The sequence below is a fragment of the Periophthalmus magnuspinnatus genome, chromosome 5 (assembly GCF_009829125.3).
Source record: "Periophthalmus magnuspinnatus isolate fPerMag1 chromosome 5, fPerMag1.2.pri, whole genome shotgun sequence".
NCBI classification, from domain to species: Eukaryota; Metazoa; Chordata; class Actinopteri; order Gobiiformes; family Gobiidae; genus Periophthalmus; species Periophthalmus magnuspinnatus.
Window position 1 is genome coordinate 21,374,163 of NC_047130.1, and position 22,833 is coordinate 21,396,995.

The window sequence follows — 22,833 nt, forward strand, 5'->3', positions numbered from 1 at the left end:
AGTGCAGACTAGGCATGTCAAGATTTTTAGGTCAATTGAGAATCATGTTTATCCAGGGTACAAAATATTGAAAGGAGAAAAAGTAATAGTTGTAGTTCTGTAGTGTCCCATATTGAAGGACATATATGGAGGGGCCTGTGTGTAAATCAGCAGACTACATGAGACATGTAGACACTATGTTGATATGGTGCTTGAACGTACATTTCACCAGCGTACACTTTGACCCCGATAACATTAGTGATTAATCTGTTATTTAGTTATGATACCGGCATGGCACATTACAAATCAGATCTACGAAGATATGATGATACATACTACATACATACATAAATAAAGCTTATTTTCAAGATATTATAAACACCCGCAATTGAAAAAAAAGCAAGATCAGGTTAATGCCATACTGTGGAACATTCCTGGCAAAGCAATACCATCTGTATGAGACAAGAGTGTGCTGGACCCTACACCAGAGAGTGTACGTTTAAGAAGTAAAATTTAGTCAGGTCAGTGAAATCTATACTCCATGTAGTTTCATTTGATAAAGTCAAATACGAGGGGAATGGTGATCGATTTGATAATGTGAATGGAAAAAAACACATAAAAACAGGCATGAAACTGGAGGTCTAATGCTGGAGTTTATTTACAATCAGTATGAGGCCCGGAGACTTGATACTGATTTTCCATTCAAATCTGACTATTCATTATTCCTTATTCTGGGTCCCCTTATTAAATACTTTATTAATATTAATTGTAGGGAGTACCACAACTTCCAAACAACTACATATTTCATTTTGTTCTGCATTAACCCTGTAGTTTAGATCTGTACAAATATTGTTCTGAAATGTGATTCTTGCATTAGTTTGTCAGTTCATATGTCAGTCTTTTTGTCAATTCTTTTGGACACAAGTCCTATATTACACTAAACCAGTGCTTCTCAAATAGTGGGGCGTGCTCCCCTGGGGGGCGTATGACTCCGCGTATGACACTGTAGATGCTGTAGACAGGGCGTACGCAGGTCGCACACAGCAAAGAACAGGAGAGAGCGAACAGATCGTGACACAGGACAGTGAACAAGAGACACTTTTGCTAAAGAGTCACTATGGAAAACATTTTAACAGGGATGAAAACAAAGGCAGAGATAGACGGAGGTAATGAGACGCACGAAAGTCACCTGAAAAGTAAGACGAGGAAGTCTGATGAAGCGCATTTAGCACTTGGCTTCACCGTGACTCCGGTGGGACACATGGACAGACCGGTGTCTGCTGTGGCAGCGGACAGCATGAAGCCAAATAAGTTAAGGCGCCACCTCATTACACCTCAGTCACGCTGATAAGACGCTGGAGTTTTTTCAGCGTAAACGTGCCAAATATTACCAACAATCATCCCGCTTTGTGAATGTCACTTAAATCAGCAAGCACTGTTAGCATCATATAAGGTGGCGTACCAAATTGCTAAATTGCTTGTTTTAATTTGATATTTATTAAATTTTAATGTATTCATTTGATGTTTATTTAGTTTTAATTTTTTTTATTAAATATTTAATTCAATTTCGTTATATTTTATTTTTTCAGTATCAAATGGTTCAATCAGCTGTTACAACAATATGTAAAGTTCAAATAAGGATAAAATAAAAAAATAAAAAAAACTTAATTATTTAATAATAATCGCAGTGTCTGTTTGAAAAAAGAACTTCTAAATATGCATATTTTAAATATGAATAAAAACAAAACACAACTCCAAGTATGTTTGTGATAAGAAAACATTCTAACATAGATCAAAAAATAGTGTAATATGAGGCCTTTAAAACAAAAATTGCAAATCTTGTGACATAAATGTTCACAAAGCATTCATCCCTACACTAAGCTTGCAGTGTCCTTGGTGTCAATAATTGTAAATAATCATATAATACTTTTTTTTTTCACAATAATCACACTAAAATTTCATATCGTGACAACCTCCGTCCAGACGAAACAAGTGACGTGGAACTGGTTTAAACAGGAATAAACAGATTATGGAGCAGACTGGTTGTGGTGTATTATATGGACAGATGTGTATGTGAAAAGGCTTTGAAATCACATGCTGTTCGTGTGTGTTCGTCTGACTCAGGTTTAAATAGCAGCAGTGGATCTGACTCACAGCAGATGCTAAAAAGACAAGTGTGTAAAAACGTGGAGGAGGAGGAAGATTGGAAATGTTCCTACAACAAACCGGAACATTTCCAGACTCCAGACACTACAGGGACTGTCTGTGGCTCTGAGGATCAACTCACGTTTTCCCACCAGGATGAGACTAAACAGAAATAAACTAAAGGATGTTCATTTGATATCGTATAAACACAAAAACACTACACAAAGGGTGCATTCAAGCTAGGGATGTCACCAGATCAAATTTTAGTGTTAGCATAATTGTGTGATTACAATTGAATTTTACAATACTTCATGATTATTGACTCATGACCAAACAACTGTGAAATTCATATCTGAAATCCTGTCTATTACCATTTGCAATGATAAAGGACTGAAGTGTTTTAAAAGGTCTATATTGCCTATATCTGATCTATGTTGTAATGTTGTTTCTTCATCAAAAACATACATGTTGTGGAGTTTTGTTTTGTTTCATTCACACATAACATGGCTAAAAGCTCATAAGAGTCCATTTTGTGTAACATAGAACCTTTAAGCATATCTATAAAGATGGGGTTTATCTATCAATTTACAGGTTTGGCTTATGAGTTCAACCTCCCACCTTCCCATCTTTTTAAATACTTCGAGGTGAGGAACTGTGCTAAATCCTTATTTCCTAGTTTTCCTGAGCTTTTCCAATTGAACTCCTCACAAAAGTCACTTATTTAAAAAAATATGACACTATTCAATTATATGATGGTTATTTGACCCCTAAAACAGAAGGGGCCTGGGAGTGTGAGTTGGGAGTAGTTTTTGGCAAATGCTGGTGAGACTCTGCATCGCAACTTATTCATAAGAGTACCATTTGTGCCCGTTTGACTTTGATACAGTTTAAAGGTCCTATATTATGCAAAATTGACTCTTGTGAGCTTTAAGCAATGTCATAATGTTGTTACCTCCTCAAAAACATGACTAGAGTTGTGTTGTGTTTCATTCACACATGTTTGAGTATCACTTTATTATTAGTTTGTCTACATTTCCAAAACTCAAAATGCTCTGTTCCACCTTGTGATGTCATGCAATGGTAGTTTTCAAGTTAACAGCTCCTTTTACATTTAGGTCAGAAGAGATTGGCAATTCCAGGGGTGAAATTATCCAACTTATTCTAGTGAAGGTGTGTGAAGTTTAAAAACACACTGGAGCACTTCCTGTATTAACACATGACACCACAAGGTGAAACAGAGTGTTTTCTGTTCTGAAGAACTCCTAACCTAACCTAACCTAAATATGCAGGATTTGTGTGTTAAACATGTGTGAATGAAACAAAACACAACTCCAGGTCTGTTTGAGATGAGGAAACAACATTATAACATAGATCAGAAAATAACGTAGTATGGGCCCTTTAAAGTTCTGTGTAGGTGTTATTGCTCAAAAACAAGACGAGCACAGTTTTTTCCCCTCTGTGGGGGATGTTTGGGACAGGTGTGGTGAATCACCTTCTAATCTCACACATATTTTTTTCCTGCCCATCCCTTAAGAGCTACTGGCGGGTTCATTTTGATGCCATGTCTAAAGTGCTTTCAAAAATGATTGATATTTCTTTGTATGTGCCTATCTTTGGTCTTCCAGAAGACTTCTCTTAATATTCAACTTACAGACACAGGTTTTAGCTTTCTTTTGTTTAGGTTTAGGTTTTCTCTTGTTGCAAGATTCTAATCCCCTCTTACAATGGAAATCAACAAATGCCCCATGGAGCACTCAGGGGATTAATGAGGTTATCTCGTTTTCAAAGTAGAGAAGACTAGGTAACTATTTATTGCCTGATTGATTTTATTTTATTTATATATATATATACATTTTTAAATTATTTTGTTTTGTTTTTACATATTTCTTTGAGTTATTTATGCATTTGTATTATATGATGCTCTTCATATTCGTTTATTCTTAAGGTTTGTGTGTTTGTTTGTTTTTTGTTTATTGTTGCATAAAAATAAAAAGGTATGTACACATTTGTTGTCTAAATGACAGTCTTATATTTCTTAACACATCAATAAAAATATATAAAACTGAAAAAAATGGGTTTACTTTTTTTTGAAGAAAGATTGAGAAAGATTGAAATAGCTGATTTTTGCTTCTAAAATTCTTACAATTATTATTTTCGCAGTTATGTGAACTGACTTTTCAGGATTATTGATTAATCAAACAATCTTGACATCCTTAGGTCACACTTCACACACATTACTTGGGACTAAACCTGGACTAGAACAGAACCAAACCAAGTCTATATCAGGCTAAACTGGACACAAACCAGGATCAAACCAGGGCCCTAAAAAGATTATAGTCAAGACCCAAGTCCAAATCAAAGAATGGTAGTGAACCATACAATCAAATACATGTCCTAAGATAACGAGCTGGACCTGGACACCTCTCACTGTTACAGCAGATGTTATTTTTAATGCTCTTTGTGCACCAGTTTCCACATGGTAATCATCTCCAACTTTATTTCTCACATATTTTTCAGATTATTAGAACTATAGCAAAAGACAACCCTTTACTATGCAGTTAATAATGAATGTTTTCCATGTTGTTTCAATTCAGTTCACTGACAGAAAGAGTAAAGTGTTGAAAATGAAATTGACTTGGTTGGATCATGACTCATCACCAAACCAAGCTGTAGGAAATGGCAATTTAAACTGACAAATCACACTGACTAATTACTATACTTACCATAAGCAGATGTCACCAACCCAATACTTCATTTAGGTGTCAAAAGTTAGGGTGAAGCTTGGACAGTTTATAATTATCTACTTTTGATCCCTCCTTCAGTGTCAGTGCAATAACAAGCTAGAACTGGAGGATCTGTATTACAGTCAATGGAGTTAAAGGGACAGTACCTAATTTTTCATGTAATAACGTAAAATTTGCCTTGTCTCAGTACAGATATATAGTAAAAGCAGCTCCTAGGGTCAAAATAAGACCGCTTTGTGCTGTCTGCATCTGATTATAAAGTGTCAGTGAATCAGGGAATACACCGTTACCATGCAGGTGATACCAAAACTCACCTCTGACCTCTGAAAGTTGAGAAACACCCTTAGAAGCTCAACATGGTGAACAATTGGACCATTGCAAGCTGTTTACAATGAACTAGTTGTGTTTTTCATGTTTTCAAGAGTCAGGTACATCGCCTTTAACAGAGGAATAATATCACTGAAGTTTGTGACAGACCTAGTTTAAAGCGTGCAGTGGCCACGGGTCCCTCGGTGCCGCCCTGGTACAGAGGGATGATGGTGATGATGTACTCTGTGTCCGGCTCCAGTCGAGACAAAACGTAGTAGGTTGTGTCGGCCACCACCTCTGCTGTCTCCACTGACTGACCTGAAAAAAAAAACAATGCAATGTAATCATAATCATAACCATAACCATAATTATAGTCATAATCACATTTATAATCATTATAATAAATACACTATGTAACTTTTCTGGTAGGGAGCAAGCCACTATGGAGATGTTATTGCTTTGCCAGAAATGTTCCACAGTATGCATTTATTCAATTACACTTCTAAATAGAAAGGACCTGTAACTTGGGCTGCCACTTAATGTCATACTGTGGAGCATTCCAAAAGCAATAACATTACATATATCTCCATGGAGACAAGCAGGTTGCGGGTCCTCACCAGAAAAGTGACATAGTACATTTTCAAGTAAGAACTGGCTGAAATAAAACAACTGATTAGTTATTTCTATATAAAAGTTACTAAGTGTTTTGATCATAAGCACAAAATGTAAAACTATCTAGAAATCAAACTCTAGAAAAGTTTAAACAAACTCCACATAATACAACAGAAGAGAGAGAGCCGTGTGTGACCTGTGAACGGGCCCCAGACCAGTCGATAACCCTGAGCTCCACTCACTGCTCCCCACTGCACCCTCACACTGCCCTCCGACTCAGTCTCCACAGACAGCTGCTGCACCGCCTCCAGAGACACTGAGGGAACAAAAACATATACGTAAACATTCATATTTGCAAAAAGTGCCATGGAGGCGTTTATTTCACTGCCTTTTACATTCGAGGTTCACTTTGTAAGTCATCTTTTCCTGCTTTAGTTATTTTGTTGCATTTGATTCATAAACAAATCTGTATGTTTATATTAATCGACATAAGTCTTTTGCTATTTTTGCTACTTTCATTATTTTGTAATTTGAATTTTCTTACCATATGTACCTGATCTTTGATATTATATTGTAATGTGTGAGCTACTGTGTCAAAGTATTTTCCCTTGTGGATCAATAACATTTGTCTATAACAATGAGTCACTACGCATTCAAAACATCAGCTGGAGCATAAAATAGGACTAAACTCAAATTAAATGTATAATGCACACATAACTGTGTTTATAGCCAAATTTTAGATCTCAGTTAATGTAAACCAATGTATATCACGATAGTTAATCAGCTTGTTTTTGTTTGCCCAATTACAATGTTTCACTGCCTGATTTTTGTTAGTTCTGTTAAGCCCTATGAGGCGACTGCTGTTGTGATTTGGGGCTACACAAAAACAAGTTGAATTGAATATGGCTGTTCTCACATGTGTTGGCGTTGAGCACGGAGGGGGAGGCGGAGCTTCGTGGGACCAGAGGGTATAGGCTGATTACATACTCCGTCCCAGGCTGAAGAGACTCTAGTGTGATGGAGGTGCTGTCTGCAGACAAGGACTGCTCCAGGAGCTCTGTAGCCGGCTGGCCTGGAAAAAGAATGAAAAAATTAAATAAAACAGAAATGAGGAAATAGATCTGAATTTTAAGAATGAATAGATTATTTTTTTCTTACAAGATCCCAATTCTATATCCACACTATTATTTTCATAGCCACCCAAGTCTACAAGAGCCAGTACTATAGAAAGACGAGGAGTTTGGAACCAGGTTTTCTCTCACTTACTTCCAATGGGCATGATTAACGGCTTACAAGTAATTAGGAATAAAATAAATTACACAGAGAACTAAACACAGCATGGATTTCTGCAGTATCAATGTCAAAGACTGCAGTTATTTAGATAATAGAATGAACTAGAATGAAAAATCTGTAGTTTCGACCTCTACAAACATGTTCTGAAATGCATGGAATTCTTGTGTTAGTTTATCAGTTCATATATCAGTCTTCTCTCTAATGTTGTTTGCTTTGTGTCCTTGGAACAGAATCCTTCTATTTAAACATATACCACAAATCAAACTGCAATCGAACACACACTACAAATAAGCAGCACTGATTGGATCGACATTTGCTGTGAACCTGATCCAAGACCTCCTGCATTCAAACAGGAAGTAGGAGCGGCTGGCTCATCAAGCTACAGAATTAATATACTAGGACATTTGGATAGTTATTTTTATTTAAGGCAAGCTATTATGAATGATGAGACAATAAACAAATGAAATACAATGTACACCCAATAAGACTCACATGATCAATGCCACTAAAACTGTACGTGAACTAGAGTAAAAATAGAACCAAAGCAGTCCCATGCAGCCCTGGCACTCCAGCCACACGCCTCTATACAGAAGCAGTTTATTGAGACCCCCAGGGGCCATTTTCTGAATCAGACACTCACAGACACACAGCTATGATCAGAGACACACCCAAGCGTCTCTAAAACTGTAAAAACAGCACTTTAAATCCACATCTATAAGTGAGATGTTGATTTAACTCTGGTGATGACTAAATGTTTTTGATTTTTTTAGTTAATGGTTGGTAATAAAACTTCTCACTGATACTTTGTGCCCGAGGGACAAAATCTCACCAAACCATGGCTGCTTTCCATTCTCGACATGTCTGAGACCTGAGACTGAAAGGTTAACCGTTTTTACTGGGAGAACGTTTGAGTGGAGTGTTTCTTCAGTATTTTGTGTAGTCCTAATCATGCAGAGCAAAACAAATCTATGATTCCAAACACAAAGTAAAGAAAAATAAGTATAATGTAGCATCTACACAATATATTGTAAAATAAAAATATTTTGGTCTCATTGGCATTTGTATTTTAAGTTTCAAAACATAATATACTGCATGTACAGAATATACTGGAAAAGTACACATAAAGCTACTGTTATACTGTACATATCAACACTAGATGCTTTCTACATTCCAGCTGTGACAGTGTGCCAGCTTTGACCCAACAGGAGAGAAGAGCACAGGGGAGTCTGAACCCAGGTGAGGTGAGGGAAGAGCGGGGGGCAATTTTCACATCTGCCATCTACTGGTAACAAAAACATCTAATAAACTTACAGATGGTAGCTTTAAAATGCAAGAGGACTATATTCAAGTTACCAGATTTATGTTAGCTCCCTCTGCTGACAGCAAAAGGCATAACAAAAGAAAACCAAAGTAACCACTTAGCAATGTGATCAACATACTAACACAGAAATACTCAGAGAGAGTCCAGTTAAATTTGGTAAATCTATAAACTGCGCAGGAGATATATTATATTTATTTTATCTTATGCAACTATGTGAGAAAATTGAAGTGATTTCTGAGCACTCGGAGTTGCTTTTTTCCTTATTTCAGTAACCCTGTGCTCTTCTCCCTCTAAGTATGTTTTAGATGAGAGAACAACAGAGTAAATGTATTGTGTTAAATGGTCAAAAAGTCAACTCTGCATGACATGTCCCTTTTATGTAAAACATAAGAAGATATTTTTATCAGGAGACCTACCTCTGGGTCCATAGGTGAGTCTGTATCCCTGCACTGGAGTGGAGGGTTGGTCCCAGCCCACAGACAGAGAGAAGAAGCCGGCCTGGATCAGACGCAGGTTGGACACTCCTGGTATGGACCCTAAGGAGAGAGAGGCCCAGATTGTTACAGAGGATCAGATACTTAATACCAGCATTAGCCAAAAGATCAGTGCGAAGATTATTATTGTTGTAATAACTACTGATTTCAAAACAAAATGTGTTCTTAATCTGATCGAAATATGTTATGTCACAGTTAGAAAAGTTACAAGGTTATAATCTTAACTGCAATTTGAATGGTCACAATTAGCAACAAGCTGCAACTATTTAAGTAAGAAATCCTCCTATGTAATCAACAAAATAACCTGACCTAACCCTGAAGTTTGGATCCCTACAAGCATGTTAAAAAATGCAGTACATGTTTTTCTCAAATGCTAATGCTCCTGGACGCATTTAAAATTTGAACTTTGAAAAACAGTTGGGACGAGTGAATGGAAACAGCGATTGGAGCAGTGGATAGTTTTTGTATCTTTGTCATGTCTACAACTCTCTAAATAGTTTAAGTGTTTTTATGTGTTATCTATACATTTTACCCCTGACTATTTTTATGTATTTGTTTCTATTCTGTTTGGGTTTTAATAAAGTGGAAAATTTGAATAAATATTTAAAATGTAAAAAAGTTAACCCTGATAACAACTGCAATGCTTGACAGAAAAAAACATATTTGTATATTCAACTCTAATTTATACATAGTTAGGTAGTTAGTTAGAATATTTATTTCAAACCACATATAATTTACATAATTCACATAATAACAGTACAGACGTAAATACACACATGCATGGTTTAAAAAGGGGATGGTTGACATTTCCAGACCCTTCCCGCTCATCACAGAACAACACTCCAACAAATCAATAAACACAACGAACACAACAAAACATTCACACTCTCATCCAGACAAGATACTGGCCCAACACTCTCTGACCCTACACCTCCCTTTTCTACAAATACTACAATGCTACAGGTGATCCAGGTGTTGGTATTGGTGCATGTCTAGTATTAACACTTTGTCACTCACGGGTCCTCTGTTTAGCCGAGGTGGACTCTCCCACATTGTTGGGGTACTGAGCGATGACAGTGACCAGGTAATCTGTGCCCGACCGCAGCTCTCGGGCTGTGAAGGAGCGCTGAGAGGCCGACACTGTCTCCTGTAGAGATAGATACAAAAGATACAAACCAAGACAACATTTTACTGTTAATAACCAACACATAACTGGTACACACAGATGCAGATTCACAACAGAGATAGGACAAACAACAAGTCACCAACAATAGGTTTGGACAAATTTAAGGACAACTGAACTCACTGGTGATATGGTAAAGATGCATTACAAATAGGGTTGTCAAAATTCTAAAAGTTTATTTATATAGCACATTTACAACAGGCTGACCACAGTGTTTCACGTGAAGGTCAATAACAATATTAAAAACACGTAAACACACAACACCATAATTGGGAAAAGTAAAAAAAAAATGCCTAGAATATAATTAATTTAATACTACAAATGATATATAACTAGATACTCATTTGCGCTATTAAAATAAAGAACAAAGTATAATAAAAGACACTTTTATTATTCTGTGTTGATTAAAATACTTTGTAAAGAATATGGATTATAAAATGGAGATTATAAAAGTGAGGAGTTCACTATATTTTATGAAGTCATTAACCTCCTAAGACCCGAGCTCTTGCATGACATGTTTTGTTAAATTCTCTTTGTTATTTAGGCTGATTGGGACCTGATGAGTGTAAATACAAATAATTATCTTTTTACATTATGTAGTTTCTGAGAAAAGTGATGTAAAATGAACGTCCTCATATGTGGACATTTTAATCATTTTGATAAAACATTTGAATAATGATTTGCAAAAACAATTTACTAAGTGCCTGAGACACAGCAACATTTGTCCTGAATGTAAAAACAAAATGAGAAACAATTGTGCCTCTTGGAACAATGTGTCTCGTGTGAAGTGCTGCTGACAGAAGCAGGAAGACATGTGCCTTTACAGAAAAACATTTTTTTAAATATTCTAAACATTCTAAACTCTTAATTTTTTTCTAAATTAAATATATTTACATTGTTGCTGTTCTTGTATGTTGTTATTCTTCTTCTAAAAGTTTGCATTGTGGCCTAGACAACCCAAAATGTGTCCTAGGAGGTTAAATTAAGTGTTTTGGGTTTTTTCATTGTGGTATCTAAACTGGATCAGGTATCAATTCTTGGTATGACAGTTAAATTTGAAATTTAAATGTAAACTTTTCTGAAAACAGTAAAACTGAAATATGTCTGCCAAGGTTCACGCTTCTCTATATTCATCAGCATCATGCTGGTATATGAACCCACTGAAACATAAAACATGTCCCAGCAAAACCAATTTGCACTTTCATCTCATTCAAGCAGAACGATATTTCCCCAATGCAATAAGTAGGTATGTTTTTAAATACATGGCCACAGGTGAGGCAAGGCTTATGCATTAATCAAAAGTGAGTTGACATCATCTATATTTGAGCCAAATTGGTCACTCGCCTGAGCTATTTTAAGAAATAATACCCAACGTTAAATAACAATTAGAGACAGTTGACTGATATATAGGGCCGATATTTACACGTTTTAGAGAATCAGCTTTAAATATCCAGCATAGTCCAATATTTTGTTTGGACCAACCAGCGGCCTAAAGAATATACATGGAGCTTTATGTCAACACTTTACTACACTGCCTGGCCAAAAAAAAAGTCTCCACCTGGATTTAACTAAGCAAATAGGTCCTCTTCTCCTGCAGTTGGTCAGGTCTAGGTTCAGCAACAGTCTGTGCTCAAAGAATGAGGTCAGCTGACACCTGAATATACTGAATGACCAGGTTATTCCATCAATGGATTTTTTCTTCTCTGATGGTACGGGCATATTCCAAGATAACAATGCCGGGATTCATCGGGCTCAAATTGTTAAAGAGTGGTTCAGGAGCATGAGACATCATTTTCACACATGGATTGTCCACCACAGAGTCCAGACCTTAACCCCATTGAGAATCTTTGGGATGTGCTGGAGAAGGCTTTGTGCAGCAGTCAGAATCTACCATCATCAATGCAACATCTTGGTGAAAAATGTATGCAACACTGGATGGAAATAAATCTTGTGACATTGCAGAAGCCAAATCAAAACAATGCCACAGCAAATGTGTGCTGTAATCAAAGCTAAAGGCGGAACAACCAAATATTAGTGTGACCTTTTTTTTTTGGTGGCGATTTTTTTTTTGGCCAGGCAGTAAATTATATAAATTGGAGAAAATAATCTGTCCAAAGATTTTGCCTTATCTAATAAGAATTTAGCCAGATTTGTGACTTTAGAGAGATATACTGGGAAAGCAAAAATTCACAGCATTTTTTTGTATTACCTGTCTGAGTTCAGAGTTGATGGGCTGTCCCAGTCCTGACAGAGGGGCGTACTGGACCAGGTACCCACTGACCGGACCAGAGGCAGCGTTCCACCTGAACCTGAGTGAGTCCGAGCTCTGTCCTGTGAACTGCAGGTTGGATGGGCCTGAAAAGGCCTCTGAGGAAACAAACAGAAAAAAGTTTTGTTATCCACATACTGTAAAACATTTAAAGGACCAGTGCATAAACTAGTTTAAGCAGAACATTAATACCACTTTCCATGACAGTAAAAGCAAGTTTAAACTTTGAAGGAATATTATGTTATGCTAATCAGCATTGGAATACAAATCTTACAGTAGCTCATGACAATAGTCAGATCCAGTGATCCAAAGGTTGGTGGTTCAAATTCCACTCTTGACATAAACATCACTGGCAGAGGCACAGGTTGGCGGTGTGATTCCAGATGAATGCTGTCATTGGGTCCTGAGGCAGGACACTTAACCTACCTCACCCCCAGTGTCTGTGTACACTGGTGTATGAATGAGTGTGTGAATGGGTGAGTGGTTCCTTGATGTAAAGCGTTTTGAGTGCCTTGAAGGTGGAAAAGTCCTATATAGAAACTATTTTACCATTTACATTGTTTGTACATTGTGTTTCAAGCTGAGCAATGGTATACCTGTACATTCAGTTGGTGTATAATGGAGTTATTTTGGAAATAATTGTTACTGATATATTTAACCCCTCCAATCCATTCATTTCTATGTCCTATACATCCTATATCTTCAATATAGATGTTTGAATGGCTAGTATATTTATTCATGTTCAGTCCACTTAACAAACATTGGAATAAAATGCTATGTCCAAAAATATACTTTGTGCTTTGGTATAATATTTTTCACAAACTTTTACTTGAGTATGTATATGGATGACAATTTTCTACCTTTACTTTATAGCTCGTGATAATACAAAGTGGCAATGCTGTCACTGCACTACGTCCCCCTCCTCAGGCAAATGCAGAGATAGATTTAATAGTTGACATGTTTTTGTGACTTTGGTACAGTCCTGTCAGGTTGTGGGTGTTTATTTCCCACACATACCATCACTGGCATAGACTCCTCCTGCTCTTGAACAGACTCTGGGGCTGACGATGGGAAGGAGGGTGCTCAGTAATTTAAACTCTCCCACAAAAGAGGTGAAGTCTGCACTGGGCTCGGACGAAACCAGAGCCAATTCATTTCTGTCAGCGCTCTTGATACCTGGAATAAAACACAGTCATTTATTTAGTATGTCACTAGCTCTAGGAGGACTGAAAGATTCAACACAATCAAACCAAAACCACAATTTGAATGGTCACAGTGGGGCTGGGCGATATGGCAGTAAAAATCAAATTGTGATCTAATCCCTAATATGCTATTTTGATGATATCGTCACATCATAATTCACTTATTTTTTTGTTGGATGTAGCTTTTTGTAAAAAAAAAGACAGCCCCCCTTCTCCTCTTAATGGTCAGACTCATAGATTGTATATGTAAATAGACATGGCAAACCTGCTAGCCTCAATGAGTTTCTCCCTTAGTCCACTTCTTTATACAGTCTATGGTCAGCATCTGTCATGCTCTGGGTGAGTGACAGGAGAATTTAACCAATCACAGTGAAGTGTGGCCTCTCAGAAGCAGCAGATTGCTTTAGTTATAGTTTAAAGTACAATCATAAGATATCATCTGCATGACTTGCCCAAGTCTGGAATTGTTTAAAGCAATAACCTCTCTGTGCATCAAATATCCATCATATTATGCAAAAACCTGATCTCCCTGTAGATTAAACATCTACAAACATGTTCTGAAATGCATGTGCCTCTTGTACAAGATTGTCAGTTTTCATATTTAAGTCTGCTCTAAATAATCATCATTCTGCCATTTCAGTTTTAACTCTTTTCTTCCCCATACCCACTGCAGCAGCAGAACTATCAGCCTCCTCAGCCTCCTCAGCCTCCTCAGCCTCCTCAGCCTCCTCAGCCTCCCCATCTCTTTTCACCATAATTTCACAATTGTGTTTTTTCCTATTTAAAGATAATACATGTTTTTTTTTTTAGTAAGATGGTTAAATCAAATCAGGATAATTATTAAAGTTGCTGACAGTTTTAATGCATGTTGTTTTAGTAAGTTAATGAGCATATACAAGATAGAAAAATAAATTATGTCTACTAGATGTCTTTGTAATCCCTCAGTCGTCCAAGTCTAATGCAGATTTAATATCGGCTTTTACTATGTCAGCTAGAACAAGAACTAGACCCGTGTTCTAGTGGACATAATTTCTTGTTCACGAGTGGATGACGGATGGAGCGTGCCCCTGTGACCCAGCCCCGGATAAACAGAAGACAATGGATGGATGAATGTCGACTAGAGCTCATACCCATAGCCAGATACTAAATTAGTATCAAAACTAGATAGTCATTTGTATCAATACTGGAGAAACGCTGGACATTTCCTAAATAGTTTAGAATGGTCTTGGTCTTTATCATAACTATGCGTGACTACTAACTACCTACTAAGACCACATGATAACACACAATACATTCTGTTGTCTGTTACCATCATTGACTTGTGCATTAGAGATAAACATGTGGACAAGAACACCAAAAAGTCAAAGTGGAATTACCCCTCAGGATGATTTCAGTTTAAACATATTTGACATGCCCTCTTTCACCACTACAGAGATTTCAGGACATGGGGCAAACATGGAAACACAGGCCCTTTTTTCTCTCTCGTATTCCGTCTAAACAGTCGTGCCATATGTGCATAAATAATGTAAATCGTACCAACTGCAAAGACGTGCACTCCTTGACTCCTCAGCCTCTGCGCCGGGTCCTGTACATTGTCCTGGGACTTCCCATCAGTGATCAGGATGGTGATCTGTGTATTTAGACAAACAACCACTTATTACATTATTACACACTATGGCATTAAACATATATAACTTGCATTTTTGAATCAGAGGTGGATTTAAAAACTTTGAAAAACATGAATTCTTACAATGAGATCCACTTCTGCACAGAACTGTAAGTTGGTACTGGCAGAAAGACATGTTGAAATTTGGTGTCATGATTATCCAGGCCAAAATAAATGTGATTAACAATTAAAATGTTAGAGTATGAATAATTATAGTTTTAATATTACAAATAAGTTCTATATATAAACAGCTGTTGTAGAATTGTACTTTATCAAAACAACTAAGACCTAGTAGAGAACATTATGGAGAAGTAGCTTTATTCTGCACATTCTGGTGATATAATGGCAATAATCTTTGTTGCTAATCCTCATGATTATAAAAAATGTCCCACAGATTACCGTCTACCCTTTTTATCACATCCTTACTGGTGGCCATACCTGTTTGTCATACTGTGGAACATTATTGTCAAAACAATAACAACTCCATGGAGACAAGCACCCTCCACCATTATATTAAGACCAATGTTATTGTGGTTGCAACATGTATTGTCAAAGTCTTATATTATCAATATTATGGATCTTGTCATGTTGTTCTGGAGTGTGGTCCTCTGTGTCTCAAAAAGATCTAGCAAGAATACAAGTTGCTCAAAATAAAGCAGCAAGACTTGTACTCGGCTGCTCAATTAAAACCAGCAGAGAACATATGTATTCCACTCTGTCATGGTTCACTTTAAATCAAAGAATACAATTATATTTCTGTAGAGCCAGGAAGACTAGCTAACTGCACTGCTTCCAGCTGATTGGGATTCAAATAAATAAATAAATAAACGTTCAACATTGGTGGATTTTTCATTTGGATTCTAGAAATACTACATAATAAAAACAACTGAAATAATGTCTCCTTTCCAACTTAAGTGTCATTATATAATCTGATACCAAGGGTGAGAAGGTGTCCAGATCAAAGTCCAGGTCCAACTAGACTTTTAGAAGCAAAATAAAATAATTTAATTTCAATGTACAAAAAAACATGTGCCTTTTAAATAGCTGTTTATGTCATATTAATCTTACTTACTTTTAGACAATGGGAATGAAAAGATGTCTGTGTAATCCCTCAGTCGTCCAGGTATGATCCAGAGTAAAAGAGAAATGCAAATCTGTTAACTGGACAAAAAGTGGGTGGAGTGAGGACGTTTGGCAGCTCATCCAAGCCGCTTCTTTTTGTCCAGCTGACTGATTTTAAGTTCTTTTTTACTTTGGGGATGAAAGACAGATTCCTCCATGTTTTGGTCGTGGTGTCAATAATGGTGAATAACTTTTGATATTGTGACATCCCTACTGTGATAACAACCATATGTATTTACAAAGTCTTTTACCTTTGGGACGTCCCGGCTGGAGGCAGGGTTAAAGAAGTTATCAGACACAAACTTTAGCCCCGCCCCTGTTCGAGTATTTCCTCCTTTATAATTCAGATTCTCCACAGCGTTGACCAGCTCTGTGCCGTTCAGGTATGAGGTAAAGGTGAACTCAACCCTGAGGGAGAGGGAAAAGGATTAGATTTATGAATGTAATGAGCCAATATAATGTGATACCGGAGGCTGGCAATCCAAAAGACTCCTTTATAAATCCCACAATTCAACTCCTTTAAATATTTGGTGTTTATCTTGGTTCTGTTACCGCTTCAAACTTTGCAAGCCAATTCGCGATTTCACAACTACTTGAATTCTTACACAGCAGGATCATGCACTAACATCTAATAAATCAAAAATCAAGCGAGCAACGTAGTGATAAAATATTATTACACCATAAAAAATGAAAACAAGAGCCATGGAACAAGGTAGAAATAGGCCGATATTTATACTTTGTAGCGTATCGGTTATCGGCCTTAAATCTCCAACAGATGCCGATATTTAGTTTGGCCAACCCGCTGTCCCACTATGCATAAAGAGTATATACATAAAGCTTTATTTATAAATTTTATGGTAAAGAGAGGGTGCAGCAAAAATGTGACCACACTGCGCTCTTACCCAGTTTGTAGTAACTGGATAAGAGAGACAGGGATGGTTTTGTACTAAATTCAAATGAGATTATTTGGGTAAAATGACCAAAATCGGCCCTACATATCGGCCCAAAAATATCGGTAGAGCTGATCTGCCATCGGTTACTTTGGATCCTAAACAATCGGCATCGACCATGACAAAAAACACATCTCTAAAACAAACCCAAATAATGTCTCAGTCACTAACGGTAGAGGCATTTATAACACTAGTAGTATCAGAAATAGAGGTGGTCCTAAGTTAATTTGAAGATATGCTAAAGTAAAATCAATAGTTCAATCTTTCAAAAAGGACATACATTTATATTTTTGCTCTTTTTTGTTTGAATATAATTTTTCATTTAAATTTGTGCAAAGCCTGAACACCAGCCAAGATATTTACAGGCATGTTTTGGCACCTTTCTGATAAACCAAACATAGGGTCTGATTATTACCATCAGAAGCACAGTAACCTACATGAGGCAATATGAAAAATGTACTGGTTTACTATTAGGACAACTGGGAATCTGTTGGAGTTTAACAAAACAATCCATAGTAGATCTATAGTACTTTTTGACATGAATTTAAACAGAATATGTTTTAAATAAATAACATATATAATAGAACAGAAGCATTAAAATAGTTATACAATGTTTTTTCTGCGTATTTAGAATTAGACTTACATATGCAGATCATTTATTTAGATTTTTGTTAGTTATAAATCGCTACATTGACCTAAAATGGCTTGGCTTTAGAAATGGGTCCACTGACTTCCTGTTAAAAAGAGAACCGGAACCGGAGTCAGAATTAAGTACAGAAAAGTGGGCAGAGATAAGGGGTAAGTGAAACAGACATTTTCTGAGGACAATACAGAATTATTCAAACATACATGAATCAATCAAAATGCAGCTTTGAGTGAGTTTATGACGGTTGAACACTGTTGTAAGCTCATAAAACTAGATTTTTCACATTTTAGGCTTTAATTGAATAAAAAAAAAACTCTTTTGATCCTCAGACCTCCATATTACGTGGACATTCACCTTGAAGTGTCACTGTATTGCACTGCTCCAAACCGTATCCCAGAAGCACCCACTGAACTGACGAAGGGTTTCACAATCCCAGCCATAAAACTTTTCACTTGAAGAAAGTTTGCTCGACCGATACTCGACGAGCCATCCACTAAAAATACTATATCTGCAGCTTGGACATTATTGCACCTTCCTGTAATCGAAAATTAAGATTAAAGACAGAAAAATATAGAATACAATGGTAAGAATCATTTAAGATTTAGTTTTTACCCTGAGCTTCAGAATGCTCCACACCAAACAGGAGCAGAAGTACGACTGTGACGAGGCAGCCCCACATCTTTGCAATCTAAAAGAAAAACAATAGTTAAAAGTGCAATACGTAACTTTTCGTGTTTCTTTACGTGTTTGCGTTACGACCACGGACCCTGAAAATGGGAATAACTTGATGAAATTTTGTCAGTAGTTCAACCAAAGCTCCCCCTACTGTCCTTTCATGATACCAGAAAATATCACAGTACTATTGTCTTATCAATTCTTAATATTTTAACCATTAGCAGAGCTTTTCTTATAACCATTACACTTGTTTCCATGGAGATGTTATTTCTTTGCCTGGAATGTTCCCTTGTATGGCATTAAACTTATATATCTCACAGAGAAAAGCAGATGGCAGTACAATCTGTGGAGAAATAAGCCCCGTCACATTACACATTCACTACTCACACGTTTAACTGAATAAATGTTTGTTAGATAAGTTAAATTGTATACTATGGAATGTTCCAGGCATCTCCATGGAGACAAACAGATGGTAGAGCCCTCACTAAAAATGTCAGATAGTGAACCTTTAAAGCAATACATTAAACTGTCTGTGGTATGGGAATATTTATTGAGATGATCACTTCCCATCTGGAGTCTTCACTTTGATTTCGTTGTGTAGTTTTACCACGATCCATATGAGAATAAACCTTTTAAAATTTAGCTGATAAAATACTTACGTGTTTATGGTCCTACAGTCCCGATGTCTTCTATTGAAACGACCGATGCCTCATTACTTCATTCTGCAGCAGGAAAAAAAAACAAAAAAACGATCAGCTGAAGCGAGTAAAGGGAAATCAACCGATGTCAAGCAAGGTTATCACATTTTCACAATGCTCCAATATTTTCAAAGATATTTCGAGAATACTCACACGTTTATTTTATCAATGTTTGGCTCACACTTTTCATAACAACAAGCAGACTGTGTAGAAACCCTTGAACATGACTTGTGTAGTGTGAGCCTGTCTCTGCTTATGAGAGGTATGCGACGCTCGTATGGAAACCTTATGGGCAAAACTGCATGTTCTCATCTTTAATAAAATGTGCCTTTGGCGTTTGCATTTAAAGATCAAAACTCACAAATGTCAGAAAGCACGATCAATTTATTTTACCATAAATTGATTACAGAGCACATATTACACGATTTTCGGATCTATGTAATAATATTGTTTCCTCATCACAAACATAACTGAGTTGTGTTTTGTTTCATTCACACATGTTTAACACACAGACCCTTCACATGTAGGCTGAGGTTTTTTGTCAAACAGAAAACACTCTGTTCCACCTTGTGATGTCATGTGGTAATACAGGAAGTGCTTCACTGTATTTTCATTTGAATCATTTGGATAATTTCAGCCCTGGAATTGCTAATCACTGGTGAACTAAAGGTAAAAAGAGTTGCTAACTACCACTTCATGACATCACAAGGTGAAATAAATAATAATAATAATAATAATAATAATAATAATAATAATAATAATAATGTATAAGGATTACTCAAACATGCATCAATTAAATAAAACACAACTCCAGGTATTTTGTTGATGAGGTAACAGCATTATAACATGGCTTAAACCTCACAAGAGTCAGTTTTGTATAATATAGGACCTTTAAAGAATATACCCTGATCTCTGAACTACTTTACCAATCACAAAAATGTTAACACATTCATCTAAAACAATAAACCTCCTATATTACACAAAATTAACTTTTTTAACTTTAAACCATGTTATAATGCTGTTACCTCCTCATAAACAGACCTGGAGTTGTGTTTCGTTTCATTCACATGTTTCAGTAAACCTTTATTATTAGTCTGTCTACATCTCAAAAGCTCAAAATGCTCTGTTCCACCTTGTGATGTTGTCTGGTGGTTGTTTCCAAGTTAACAGCTGTTTTTACCTTTAGTTCAGCAGAGATGGGTGATTCCAGGGAAATTATCCAAATGATTGTAGAGAAGGTGTGTGGACTTTAAAAACACAGTGAAGCACTTCCTGTATCACCACATGACATCACAAGGTCAGACAGTGTTTTCAGTGTGTATTAAACATGTGTGAATGAAACAAAACACAAGTCCAGGTCTGTTTGTGAGGAGGATAAAATATTATAACATAGATCAGAAAACAGCATAATATAACATAATATAGTAAACTTACAGCATAATGCTCTTTAAAAAAATCTTACTAGCAACTTAAACAGTGTATAACTGTCATGATGTCAGTTTTCCCTGTCCTCCCGTGCTCTCTCCCCCTCCCCTACCTGTGTGTCTGGAGCTGGGTGGAGTGCCTGACTCCTCCCGTGCACACCTGGGGTGCATCAGCCTAATCACCACCACCTGCTGCTGAGTACAAGAAGGCTTGGCAGTCTACACTCGGTGCCAGACCGTCCGCGTGTAAAACGTGAATGTTTCTAGCTAAGCTTTGTTATCTGGTACTTTCCTGCAAATGCTCATTTGGATTTATGCACCCTCCAGATTCCTGCCTCCACTCGCCCAGCTCCTGCCGTCACGTTCCAGTCCCGGTATCGCCTCCTGCTCGTCTCGTCTCCGGCTCGTCTCGTCTCCTGCTCGTCTCGTCTCCTGCTCGTCTCGTCTCCTGCTCGTCTCGTCTCCTGTCCGGTCCTGGTCTCTGGTTTGTCGCCCGCTCCCCGCTCTGGTCTTCGTCTGCTCCGCCCGCCCTGGTACCGCACCTGCTTCTATCCCCGTCCTGGTCCTGTCCTGCCCGCCTCTACCTGCACCGCACCCGCCTGACCCGTCTCCCGCTCCCCGGTTCCTGTACCTGCTCTTGTGACCTGTTTAAAGACTGCATTTTCACCGCTGTAAATAAACACTGTTAAAACTGCTCTGGTCTGCATCCTTTGGTCCTATCCGCACCGTTACGACAGAACGGTCTGGCCACTATGGACCAAGCAGGCTCAGATCCGGACCAGACGCGCCGCCTGACGCACTCTCACCCCGAGGCGGTGCTGGGTCAGCATGAACAATCCATTCGAACTCTATTGGAGCTAAATCAGACATTGTCCCAGCAGGTGGCACAGCTTAACCACCAGGTGGCCGCGCTCCTCGTCACCCCGCCTGCTGCAGCTGGAGCGCCGCCACGCCTCCCGGAGCCGAGAGGCACGGATCCGGAGCCGTATGCTGGACAACCTCACCTCTGTCGCGGATTCCTGTTCCAGTGCGAGTTCATGTTCCAGCAATGCCCTTCTCGTTTCAGCTCGGGGGCCACCAAGATCCGATATATATGTGGATTACTCCGGGGCAGAGCTCTCCAGTGGGCAGAGGCGCGCCTAATGAAGACGTCTGTGGATAGCCTGGATTTTAATGAATTTGTGTCCACGTTTAAGCTGGTGTTTGACCACCCGCACTACCAGGACAATGCTGCCTCCCGGTTATTGACTCTCAGCCAGGGCTCCAGGACGGTAGCGGATTATTCCATTGAATTCTGGACACATGCGGCGGAGCTGGACTGGACGGACAGCGCGCTGCGGGCTGTGTTTGTGCGGGGCCTGAACGAGACTTTGAAAGATGAATTGGTTTCCCGGGACGAACCCCCCGACCTGCGGACCCTCATCTCCCTCACTCACCGTATAGACAACCGCCTACGGGCTCGTCGCCGAGAGAGACGCCGGTCACCGGTCCCGCCGGAGCCACGCGCTGCCCCGCCCCCGCCGGATGAGCCCATGCAACTCGACAGGACCCTTGTGTCGGCCGAGGAGCGTCAACGGAGGCGTCGTCTGGCCGGGGCTTGCCTCTACTGCGGTGAGCGCGGACATTATGTGGTCACTTGCCCAGTTCGGCCAAAAGGGGGGGCCCACCAGTAGCACTGGGAGTACTGGTGGGCGAGCAACACATCCTGGACTCTTCTAATAGACTGCGGCTCAGCGCCACCCTGTGCGTTCGCACAGAGACCTTATGCGTTTCCGCCCTTATCGACTCCGGGGCTGAGAGGGACTTTATTGATGCCCAAGTCGCGGAGCAGCTCGGGGTCTACCTGGAGCCCCTCGAACGCCCCTTAAATGCCCAGGGGCTCAATGGACGTTTTCTGGGGCACATCACTCACATCACAGAACCTGTCACCGTGATTCTGTCCGGCAACCACCAAGAGAACCGTCAGTTTCATGTCCTGTCCTCCTCCGCTTCTCCTCTGGTCCTTGGTTACCCCTGGCTACGCGCCCACAACCCTGTTTTCGATTGGGCCAGGGGCGGAGTTTCGGGCTGGAGTCCCGATTGCCACGCCAAGTGCCTTCGG

General features: G+C 38.6%; 1 protein-coding gene across 1 annotated transcript in view; it reads right to left on the reverse strand.

Moving 5' to 3' along the window:
- col7a1 (collagen, type VII, alpha 1) overlaps window positions 1-22,833 on the reverse strand; it is a 166,336-nt gene that overhangs the window by 131,300 nt on the left and 12,203 nt on the right. Inside the window, exons 2-13 of the mRNA XM_055221855.1 lie at window positions 19,270-19,332; window positions 18,548-18,623; window positions 18,290-18,470; window positions 16,591-16,747; window positions 15,088-15,181; window positions 13,367-13,525; window positions 12,290-12,447; window positions 9,915-10,044; window positions 8,820-8,939; window positions 6,706-6,861; window positions 5,986-6,105; window positions 5,346-5,495 (exon numbers count right to left, since the gene is read on the reverse strand). Of these exons, the coding sequence (XP_055077830.1) occupies window positions 5,346-5,495; window positions 5,986-6,105; window positions 6,706-6,861; window positions 8,820-8,939; window positions 9,915-10,044; window positions 12,290-12,447; window positions 13,367-13,525; window positions 15,088-15,181; window positions 16,591-16,747; window positions 18,290-18,470; window positions 18,548-18,614 (1,492 nt within the window). The 5' untranslated portion in view covers window positions 18,615-18,623; window positions 19,270-19,332. The remainder of the gene's footprint in view (window positions 1-5,345; window positions 5,496-5,985; window positions 6,106-6,705; window positions 6,862-8,819; window positions 8,940-9,914; window positions 10,045-12,289; window positions 12,448-13,366; window positions 13,526-15,087; window positions 15,182-16,590; window positions 16,748-18,289; window positions 18,471-18,547; window positions 18,624-19,269; window positions 19,333-22,833) is intronic.